The sequence below is a fragment of the Convolutriloba macropyga genome, chromosome 13, assembly GCF_964194025.1.
Source record: "Convolutriloba macropyga chromosome 13, txConMacr16.3, whole genome shotgun sequence".
NCBI classification, from domain to species: Eukaryota; Metazoa; Xenacoelomorpha; order Acoela; family Convolutidae; genus Convolutriloba; species Convolutriloba macropyga.
Genome location: NC_134480.1, coordinates 4,466,521 through 4,478,579, shown reverse-complemented (window position 1 = coordinate 4,478,579; position 12,059 = coordinate 4,466,521). Strand labels below are relative to the sequence as shown.

The following is a 12,059-nucleotide window of genomic DNA, read 5'->3' as shown; positions in this document are numbered from 1 at the left end:
CACATGTTTGTTAGCCGTAAATTTTTCATCTGGTTTTCGAAAGGTCTTTTTGAAGTTGAACCCAACTTCTTCTTACACAGTAAAGGGCTTATTACCTGATGAAGAACTTGCAAAAGCCATTGCTTGACTTCTGAACAGTAAGCTCTCGGTCATTTCAATAGCCGACATTGCTGGTTTTGCCTTAATACCGTCTAGTAGTCTAAGTTTTGCCTCAGGTTCCCTCAAAACTGGGATAAACTTTATTTTTACCAACTCCTTTTCGGGGTTGGCCGCTGTTTTGAGTTTTTTGAAGTCATAATAGCGTGCTTCCTCTCTAAGACGTGCTAGAACATCGTCGTCTGGCTCCCCTACACCTCGTATTACGGACAGAAGTTTAGCCCTTTCTGCCGTTACGACTCTCTCTTTAGGAGAAATATAGCTTTGGATCGCCAATCTGATGTCTTTATACGGAGTGTCTATCAAATTCCTAAGACTATTTAGGCTCCTAAGTTTAATAATTGCATCTTGCCCGCACATACTAAGAATGAGATTCGTTACCTGTAGGTCCTGTACACTTCCATTGGTTTTGATCTTGTCCTCTTTCTTCTCTGCGCTACATTTTGCCACAAAAGACATAATCAACGCAGTACCTGATTCTGCATTCTGTAGACCCAAAGCTTTTCTGTCTGTAGCTCGTCTGGAAACCATTGTCGTGGTGAATATTACGGGTCAAAGAATTCATTAAGTTGAATTTTAAATTTAAAATGGAACTGAAAATATAAAAAAATTAGCTCGTATTTGTAATAGTTATCTATAAGAGAAATTACAGAGAAAATTTAGATTAGCTGAAAAAAATTTGACTTGATTGATATGTGAATAGATCTCAGTTCCGAATCCCGGAGGTGATTTTCTTTTTTCATCATTATTTCATGAGAATCATATATGGCTTAGGTACAATGGAGTTCATTAGTTGGAGGTCAGTGGATGTTAGAATCGGGTTTCTGTGGGTGAGAGAAACTACTTCTGACATCTGATTGATAGATCAAGAAGATATTGATAGCGCCAAAACAAAATTAGAATTGAGTTTAGTCTTGTGGCCATCACTTATTGACATAGCATAAAAGTTCGTCATGTTTCTTGATGTTCCTTTGAAACCATCACAATAGCAACGTTAACTTAAAGTTAATTGAGTTTAGGCTAAATTCACACTAGTCTTAGGGTAGAAATTGAAGAAAGTTCGTGTAAGTTAGAGTATAGTTAACTTTTTGAAGACCGTGAGATCTTTTTCTCTGAGGGCTAAGTTGGCGTAAAGTTCATTTGGCGTTGAGCTGAAGACGGTGACATTGACATTCCATTTATTCTCTGTGTGTCACTCTAACTAAAGTTTAGATGAAATAACCTGAAAAAATTGCTGAAATTTCCTGAATCGTTCATGCAAATTGTTCCCACCTGAACTACACCTGAAGTTACAAGAAATTTACCTGAAAAGTTCAGTCGACACTGGCTGAACTTTTACCTGAATTTTCCTGAAAATTAACTGAAAAATGAATTTTTCGCATTTTTTTTAATTGCTCTTGAACGAAGATCGTAGCAATTATTGTAAACGTGTGGGTCTTTTTTTACGCAAATTTTTCGCTTTACAATTTTGCGCTTTTCTTCTAGAACATTCTTTGACTTCTCAAGTGACTTTTTCACGCTTTCGTTCTTCATTTTTGAGTGCTCTCTAGTGCTCTCACTTTGAAGTAATCTGGAAAGTGCATCTGGTTATGGATCGGGAGGTCATGGGTTCGAATCCCGGCGGGTTCAAATCTCTTTCTACCCGCCTGTCATTTCTTCTGACATTTATGGGTTTATTTTTATTTTTGGGTTTTTTCCTCTTTTTCAGCTCCGTTTCCCATCCCATTTCTCATCTGACCTCAAAGACCTCTTAAGACAGCTACTACAAGTTGACACTACTAAGCGATTCGGGGCCATGAAGGGAGGAGTTGCAGACATCAAAAATCACAAGTGGTTCCAATCTGTGGACTACATTGCGACCTACGAGCGGAAACTGGAAGCCCCCTTCGTGCCCAAATGTAAAGGGGCGGGGGACCACAGCAATTTTGACAAGTATGAAGAAACCCCTCTGAGACATTCGGTCAACAACAAATATTCGAGAGAATTTGACGATTTCTGATTGCTGTTTATTGCTATTTATTAATTTAATGGATCTGTTTTTTGCCTAAAATCAACAATTATTTTTGGAACTTGAAAATTGGAACATCTATCAAACTTTTTCTCGCAAAATAACTGCAATTTTTGTAAATTTTTATATTAACAGCTAGAGAAAACCTGATAAAATTCTCAGAGCTTGAAGAAATGCTAAATTTCGAGACACGGGTCGAGGAATATTCGGAAAAACTTATGTAATGAGAAACGCTCGGATATGGGCTAAAATCAAATAAGAAATCCATTTTATGGCAGGTTGGGTAAGTTGGCATTGGGTAAAATGGAATTGGGTAAATTGTCCTTACACTATTTTATAAACGGCAGATAGATGAGCCTCTTATTAAACTTAATCTTATTAACGTTAAATTGGTTCACAATTTTTGGCGCCTGCTTTTGCTAGTATTGTAAATTCTTCGATTTATGAAATCTTGAATCCGAAAAAAATATATATATACCCATTGCATTTATCAAACTTGCAAGAATTCATTTTCTGGGATGAAAAATAACACTCCTGTTGAAATTTGCATATATTTCTGGAAATAGAGGCTTTATCCGTTTAAATAATTTCCATTTGAAACAATTATCAGTCTAAATATACTGATCTGAGGTTAATATTTTTTGACTGTTTCATTTTAAAATATGACCTGATGACCTTATTAAATTTGATTTAAGGTCAATCACATTCATGGTCATCAGATAATTTTTTAAAATGATGAAACAGTCAAAAAATATCAATGATAATTATGGTCATCGATCTTTTGTAAGTTTGAAAAACAGATCCGAAGTATTTGTTCAATTACGATCAAAAATTAAATTATTACCAAATTATATAAACAGTGCCAAAATTAGTAAATTTATCAGTTATTGCTTTAAATTATTGAAAAAATCATACTGAAGTTAAATCAAGATTGCAGTCCGAAAGCCCTCGATGTCAATCAATACCAGATTAGATTATAAATTTATTACTTTTAATTTAAATTAAAAGTGCAACCTCGTTCCTTTTTCGATGAGTGCGCCAAAAACTGGGGGGAAAATCATGTCATACCTCCTAATTTTTAAACAAAAAAGCGTGTAGTAGTCACTGCGCTGCTCAAAAAATCAAAAAATCAAAAATAACAAACCAAAGACCACGAGATTTAAAAAAAACAACAGAGTATTTATCTTGTAAGATCTTACAAGTTTTCTGACAGAATCTTACAAGATAAATATTGTCTTTCAAGATCTTGTTAGATAACTGTTCGCGTTAAAAAATTGTTCAAAATAACAATCCAGTCTCGCGCAGTATAATAAAACAAGAAAAAACTTGGACCCGATGATCCGATTTATATCGTAGGTGCGCTCGTTCGATATGCAGTCGAATTTCTCAAGATGCCGAATAAATTAAGCAAAAATTTGACTGTGACGGTTACAAAAATGCAAAGATTGACTCATACCGCAATAAAGTTTAGTGTCCGAAAACCTCATCTACATAAATTGTCTAGCATATACTGCAGATACCATAAACACTATATAGCAGTGCACAAAGTCAAAACAATTAGGTTAACTTGGAAAACACTTCGAACAATGACAACAAATCACAACAAGGAGGCTCGGTAATGTGCGTACGCATATAATGTTCCGACCCCGCTCATCCACATTCTTGACCTAATTGGCTACCAAATGATGAAGAGATAGAAAACTTTCAAAAACATACACATCGTACAATAAACGACCAATGAAATACGATACTACCAAGTTAGAGGGGCGATAAAAGTAGTTGATATTAAGACCTCTAGAAAGGACAAAAATAAAAACAAACAAGAAACATTATTTACGACCAAAACTATAATAAATCTATAATAAAACATAATAAACAAATCTATAATAAAAAGAATCATAACAAAATCAAACTCGCATCAGATAAAAACCAAACCAAATTAATCTATACTTCATTAGAAAAAATATGGGACCTATCCCCAATGCTACTGGTTAACAGCTTGACAAAAAGGAGCAAATAGAAGCGAAGCTCAAAAATAATTTCTCATTTTTGAATACAATTTCACAGTTATGTCATTAGATATCAACTGAAACCACTAAGTTGTTCATTTATATCTACATAGGAAATGTTTGAGACATGTCATTATCCAATGTTTGATTGCGCAAAATTTCAGAGCCAATGGGATCATTGATTTTTGTTATAATTTAAAAAGAAATCAAAAATCCTTTGAAATGTACAAATATATGAAAATCTAAACATTTCTACCAGGAATATTGTAGTAACAGTAGTAACAGAGCCGAGAAACAAATGTTTGAAGCTAAAATCGTTATAGATTATAGCTCACTGGAAACGGGTTGTGACCTGTGTTGACAGAGTCTGAGCTACAAATCGGCCACAAAATTATTTATAAAAGACGAAGCTTAAAAACCCAAACTTAAATTTGATAAGAGATACTTTTAAAAACAACAGACTTAGGATTACACTAAAAAGCAATGGATTAAGTTTCATTGCCTCAGGAGGCCAATTGGGCATCTTAAAACTGAGACTAAGTCACCAGCCCACAAGCAAACAAATTCATAAAGAAGCCAAAACTTCAAGCAGTATTACATCATGATACTGTTTAAGGCACTATAATTATAAAATGTTAACTGCAAGAACTGTAAATCATCATTTTCCTTTGATAATAACATCATTGAGCCTCCCTATAAAGGACAATTTAGATATGAAAAAAAAAGAAACCCAACAATTGGAGAGTATAGAAATCTCGAATTTTTTTTTGAAACTTAAGGCTCGAAGCCAGCAGTCACGACGTATAACCTAGCGCGAAAAATTGTTTGAATCAACTAAAGTAATTAAGGCTTCAATTGAGTGAGATTGAGTTACATGTTGACAAAAATAAAATCAAAAAAATTGAATCAGATGGAAAAACTTTTATTTTAAATTGAAAGTCGTTAAAACGAACGGCTATAAACTGAAATCTTCATTTTGGTGGCGTTATTAACCACAGGGATCCAATTGGGACATATCGTAATCAAGCATATGGCGCACAACAAAAAACAGACAAACAGGCAGAAACAAAAATAATCCACAAAATTTTGTGAGAACTGTTACTCATCCCAAAAACCATAAACTATTCCACAAAAACAGCTAACATACCAAGATAAACCTTTTTCAAACGTTGTGCAATTTCCCCTCTCCGCTTCTTTAGAATTGGACTTGTAAATGATGTGATAATTTGACAAGTAAACAAAGTGAACTCATAAAATATGTAATTATGCTCAAAATAAAAAAACAATTGAAAACGTGGATTACCAAAAAAAAGAAAGGATTAGTTGAATATAAAATTGTTACGACATTAATCTAAAAATCACAGTCGCCTGTTTATTGAGACTACGCTCGAAGTTGAGAGATATAAGAAAAAATGGAGGTAAAGTTCAAAAGTTTTCCGATATTTTCTCAAAAAATGTATTCAATTTCATAACAGACATTCGATAACAACTGAAAAAAAATGTCTTTTTTCTTTTATACCTTCTAAAAACTAACTGGATCTTTGATTGGTGTCACTAAGTCATTGAACTACAAAAATTATAAGAAATAAAAACAAAACGCAAGAAATTTTACGAGAACAATTGGTCAGAGCCATAAAAACCATGAGCTTAATTCTGAAATCATAACATTATCTCGTTGGGTCTTGTTTATTGTAAACAGTATCAGTCAATAATTGAGGGCAGATTTGAAATTATTTTCCGTAATTTACATATATACACATTTACGTAGCGGAAATTGTTTGAAAAAAATATCGCCCCACACTAAAAGCTGAAAAATTTTTATCATAAGGATCCTTGGTGAGATCAAGATCAGCCATATTTTTTTGAGATTCCAACAAAACACTCAATTGTTGAAATGACTGCAAAATAGATCAATTCTCAACAAAATTTTCAGTTTGTCAAAATAAAATAATGCATTTTGTACAAATCTCGAATTTAGTTTTGCAAAAAACTGGCAAAATTACAATTCAAGAAGACTCTTGAAGCCAGCCGGGGTGTAACTAGCACTTTTTTGAGATCAAGAAGAACATGGACGCAGTTTAAAGGTGTCTACTTTCAGCAAATTTACAGCTAGTGGGCTAAAAATGTTATTTTTTTGACGAAAAAAGTCTGGATTTTGAAAAATTTAGCATAATTTCTAGCCAAAAAACTCAGATCGAACACTGCAGGAAACCTCCTCTATTGTTAGGCATAGTATCAATAACACTACAGTTAACAATCTTGACAGGTTTGAGCAATTTTAACGAAAATATGGTCAAAATTGACAAAAATTTAGTCAAAAGTGTGAAAAAAAAACAGCTGAATTACGTCTAATATTCACAAAATTTTAAACCCCAATAACTCCCAAAAAAAGCGAAAATTGAGAAAATCTTTTTAATCTCATATTCTACGCTGGACGGGCTTTCTGATGATACCACTCACAACTCTCTACGATTATTATATCGATCGGCCAAAGTTGTATCGATCTGAACAAAAAAAACCGTTTGAGTATATAGTTCCTCCCCCCTCAGAGAGGGGTCGGAACAATTAGCCTAGTTTTTACATTTTGAAACATAAACTCAAAATAAGTTAAATGAGAATGCATATTGGAGTTGAGTCCATTTGCCGAGCGTACGTTGTAATTTTTGAACCTAAAATTTGTAAAAGCCAAGTTTTTCATTTGTTAAACAGCGAATTTAATTAAAAATAATCGAGTTTAATCTTCAGGCTACTGCGTTTCTGAGACTAAAACTAAGGAATGCTTTTGCGGTATAAATTATCAAAAATGCTCATCTGAAATAGTTTAATCCCTTCAAAGAAGTTGAGAACGTATTGACCTACGCGTAACGATATCCTATGAAATGACGTCTGATATTTTTATCACTTTCAATTATGTAATTTTATTAGATTTTAAAATGTTAGAACTTATATGCTAAAATTTACACCTACGATAAATATTGTCCTGTACAAACAAAAAATATCAAAACTTTGATCCAAGAAAAAACGAAGCCAAATGATTTGGAAACAATCGAAACAATTTATCTAAACAAATATCATTTTTGACTCAAACAACAAAAACAAAACACCATACTTTGAACTACATGTTTACAAATTATCAAAATTCATAGAGCGACAGTTTAGACAGAATTATCAAAGTGGAATTTTCAAGCTTCAACTCAAACGAAAAGAGTTGAAAAGTGAGCGATGAATGACGCAGCTGGTATTCACATCTGTGTGAGGATGAGCTCTTACTTAACCATAGCTTCAGGTTGACCATAGCCTGACCAATGTTGGCTGCAATGATGGTACCACGTGAAAGTTTCAGACGCAAAAAAAAGGGGCTATAGTCACCAAAAAAGAGCAATGCTGCTCATAAAAAGAACAGTCTGAAATGTGGGGAATAATAAGAAAAAGGGCAGCTGAGAACAGGCTACTGTAGGCCTAATGCTGTTCCGCTGCGATTACGCAGGAACCAAAATTATTATTATTATTATTATTTAATGGCCACCGATTAAAGATGCAATCATTATCGAAATAATAAATAAATTGCTCAATTGAAGAGACAATTAAAGCATAGACTCGGGGTGTATTTCAAAATTAATTCGGTAGGAATTCATGTATTTTCTTTGCTATATCAATGATACGGTGTTTTTTGAGGGCATCTGCCTCTTATAAATTAAATCGATTATCAAAAAAGAAAACCTCTAGTTGCGATAAAAATGTTCTTTCTGTATAGACATATTTTGATCCCTCAGATTAGGCATTCAGGACAAAATTTTTTGTGTAAAAAAGTTATGAAAGACCTCTGGGTGAAATTTGTACCAGTAAGTGGTCCGCGGAATATAAAACAATATACTGGGATTTTGAATTGAGGCAATGTTTGTAAATTTAGCTCTGATTGCTTCTATATCTCAAGTGATAATCTAAATATCGGCGAAAGAGACAACATAACCAAAAATGTCAAGAATAATTGATGGTGGACACAAAATCAACAGAATATCGCAGAATTCGCAGAATTGTTTTTTATCTGTTGCAATATATGTCAACCTTTCAGAAAAACACCGCATTTATATTCAATAAAGAGTATTAAGAATAATAATTAAGTTTTGATCGCCGCATTTGGTTATAACTTGGTACAACTGCGGCTGGCTTTCCAGTTAACAGAATGGGCTGATGCTGGCAACACACGCATGCCATCACCCAAAATTGGCGCTAGAATCCTCTGTAATTAACACACCACCTTAAATTTCCAAAAAGGGCAATCCAGGAACACTGATTTTTAAAATCATTACAATCAGAAGTACCAAAATTGTGAACTTCTGAACCAAAAAATTGAAAGACTGAGCTAAAAAATACGCAATACGTTAAAAAAAAGGTTTTCCCATGTTAAGAGGCGAAAGAACTGACAAAAAATTCTCACCGCGCTAAGTAACCGAGAAAAAAAAATTAAATTAAAACAACAAAAAGAACAAATTGTTCTGAAAAGTTCATTAAACATTGTTTTTCAAAGGCTCTTAGAAAAGCAACTACGATCACGCTTACGCCCTCGTCTACCATCAGAGCAGAGTAACGTGTCTTTATTGGATCAGTTCTATGACAAGGATTGTAGAGGGTGGGGCGTGATGGTTATAATTAGTAGTGTTCTCTGAGCACCAAATAATTATTTGCTCATACAGAACAGTTATTTAAGATATCCAAGCCGGTTTTGGTTATCCCTCATTGAGTGGTAAAGTAAAATTTTGTCTCCATGGCTGTAAAAAGTGGGATCTCGATGGCTGTTATTGAGGAACAATCCAGACATCCATTGTTTTCTTATGCTGTATGAATTGAAAGTCAATTGCTTTTATACCTGTTGAACATAGTCATTTTATTTGGTGCAGTAAATATCCTATATGATGTACTTATTTTTTTATTGTAGTTAATCCTGAAGGGCATGTTAAAATGTCAACTTAAGTTCATTGGCTACCACTTATTAATTCATACATTTTGTCTGTTACCCTAATTCCTGCATCGGGAATTATTTGTTCAGATTTCTGGTGACTTCTGTGGACCCACTTTGTTACCAATTTCACTCTTTTGATTTTGCATATCGAGATCAGTTGCTCAATTTAACTTATTTCTTGATATCCTATTTACTTATCAAGTAAAACAGCCAAGCTCTATATAGGCGATTCGCTAAGCAAATTCCAATATAAAGTTGTGTTAAGTGCACTCGCCACACAAAGTAGCTCAACAGAATTTCTAATAGTGCTTCGGATTACAGATCCAGGACCCCACTTGGCATCGAACCCTTTTAGGAAAAAACCCAACCCAGATCCTCCTTTGAAGTCGGAAAAATGGCAAATGCAGGCGAAATTGGCCTTTCTCGCAAAGGAGAACATCGCATTGGATACACTACTCGAACCAAAGCCCGAGAATGCTCAATTTCCCTAGAACCAATCTACAAAAGTACACTAACTGGTTACTCAGCCCAATCAGAACAAGAAGTTCTAGCTAGAAATGCACAATTGAAAATGAATTGGGAGAATCGATGTCAGAAACAAATGGAGATATGAATCATGTGTGGAGATAAACCATAGATACAAGCTGATCACAAAACTGTATCTATGTTATGTCTTAGTTTGGGCACCGAAAGAAGACGAATTATATGTAGCAGGAACCCCACCTCAAGATGGATACACTAACAACTGTGGAGCTCTGGAAAATCATGGAGGACACATTTATTTGCCCGCGCAAAATTAATTTTGTCAGGTACATGTTTCTCACCACCAAGCAATCAAAAGTGGAATCTATTGAACACTTCTTTGGCAAATTGAAAGAATTTTTCGAAAATTGCAACCTTGGAAATCAGGAAAACACTCTTATCAGAGACCTATTCATTGCCAATGTGTAGGACCCTGAAAATCAGAGAGAATTAATCAGAGAAACTATTGAACCAGCACAAGCATTACGCTTAGCCATTAATATGGAGCTCGCACAGTGGAATCAGATACCAATTTCGAATACTCAACCTGCGTTGCATGTGAATGCAATAACCCCACAACGGCCATTTCGCCAACCAAAAAAACGACAAAATTTTGCAGCCCCCATTCGACAAACAAATCAACTATGACGAAACTGCGGCCTTACTTGATCAGCGAATCACAAGGATAGACGTATTGCAAAAGGCAAGAAGTGCAAAAATTGTGGCCCACAGAACCATTTCTCGCGTGTATGTCGTAAACCAAGATCTACTTCTCCCAAATCAACTCGACCTAATGTAAACTCAATTGAGGAAGATACAACCAAAAAACCTGTTAAAGCAATTCAAAACACAAATTTTAATCCTCAATGTGGTTCAGATTATGACAGTTCAGATGACAACAAGGTGGCTAGCACAAGAAAATAAACTCTACAGATCGGAAGTACAAAAATAGGACTCCTCATTGACTCCGGGAGTGTGTGCAGCATTCTAAATGAATCAGTCGCCATTGAAGTTTTCAATAATTCTACTTTTGCACGAAGGCTAACGACGGTAACTTCACAACAACTCAAGAATTTTGCTGACGAAACCATACCCATCATTGGAATGATGCAGACGCCAATGGAGAGCAATTGTTGGCGGATTGAAGATGCAGAATTTGTGGTCGTTAAAGATCGATTGAAGCCACTCAATGGTAGAGATCTATTAGAGGTCCTTGGACATCAACTACTCAAATTCTTTGTTCTGATGCAGGTAGTATGGTCAACACTATCACCACTCAATGTCCTTTCAAAACACGCATAGCAAATCAATTTCCTCAACTTATTTCACGTATTGGTAGACCAAAGTACACTTTGTCAAGTCCGAATTTCATAAAAACTTTCAACCTAAACATCAAAAGGGTAGAAACGTACCCATTAACTTACAAGAAAGAGTTAAAACTGAAATTTAAAAAACTTCTTCAAAAAGAACACATAGAAAAAGCTAATAATTGATCAGACAATGATTTCATTTTTCCAATCGTTATTACAGTTAAAAGAGACCAAACAATAAAATTAGCCGGAGACTCTAAAATTCTTTATAAAGTTATACATAAAAACAAGTGTCAAATGCCTAATATTGAAACATTCATAGATTCCATATCATAAAATATAACTGACTACAAAACGCAACCAGCTGATAAGGTTTATTTCTCCACTATAGAGCTTAAATATGCTTTTAGTCAACTGAATCTCAACTCTGAAACCGCTAAACACTATAACTTCAAAATTATAAGCGGTTATAAGACAGGCACATACCGATTCAAAACTGTTTTCTACGGAGTTACTGATGTGCCGGCCAAATTTCAAACGGCTATGAATTATACACTAATCGGCCTCGAAAATACCTTCTGTTTCCTTGATGATATTCTTATTGTAGGTAAAGCTTCGGAAGAAGATTACTTTAAACTTCTAACAAATTGCCTTAAAAAACTAGACGCGGATAATCTCCGCATAATTTTACCTAAATGTCACTTATTGAAACAAGAAATTTCGGGGTTCGGATATAATGTGACACAATCCGGAATATCACAACTTGAATATAAAACTTCCGCAATTCTTTCACTCCAAATACCCAATACAATTAAAATACTACGCTCGTTCCTTGGCTCTGTCCATTATATTAGCGAATTTGTTCCCAACCCAGCCCAACTTTGCCATCCTTTAAGACCCCTTCTTCGTAAATATACTAAATATACCTGGACTGACGAACACACAGTACATTTTAATGCTATTTAAATACGAATCACAAATCACGCAAAAAACACTCATTACAATCCGCCATTTGAAAAACGTATAAAATGTGACGCTTCTCGTTCTGGTCTCGGAGAAGCATTAGAACAACTGACAGTTAACGGCTGGAAGTC

At 34.6% G+C, this 12,059-nt stretch overlaps 1 protein-coding gene across 1 annotated transcript in view; it reads left to right on the top strand.

The window, feature by feature from the left end:
- LOC142352095 (cAMP-dependent protein kinase catalytic subunit beta-like) overlaps positions 1 to 2,207 on the top strand; it is an 85,686-nt gene extending 83,479 nt beyond the window's left edge. Inside the window, exon 8 of the mRNA XM_075404465.1 lies at positions 1,865 to 2,207. Within this exon, the coding sequence (XP_075260580.1) occupies positions 1,865 to 2,155 (291 nt within the window). The 3' untranslated portion in view covers positions 2,156 to 2,207. The remainder of the gene's footprint in view (positions 1 to 1,864) is intronic.
- Positions 2,208 to 12,059: the final 9,852 nt, after the last annotated feature.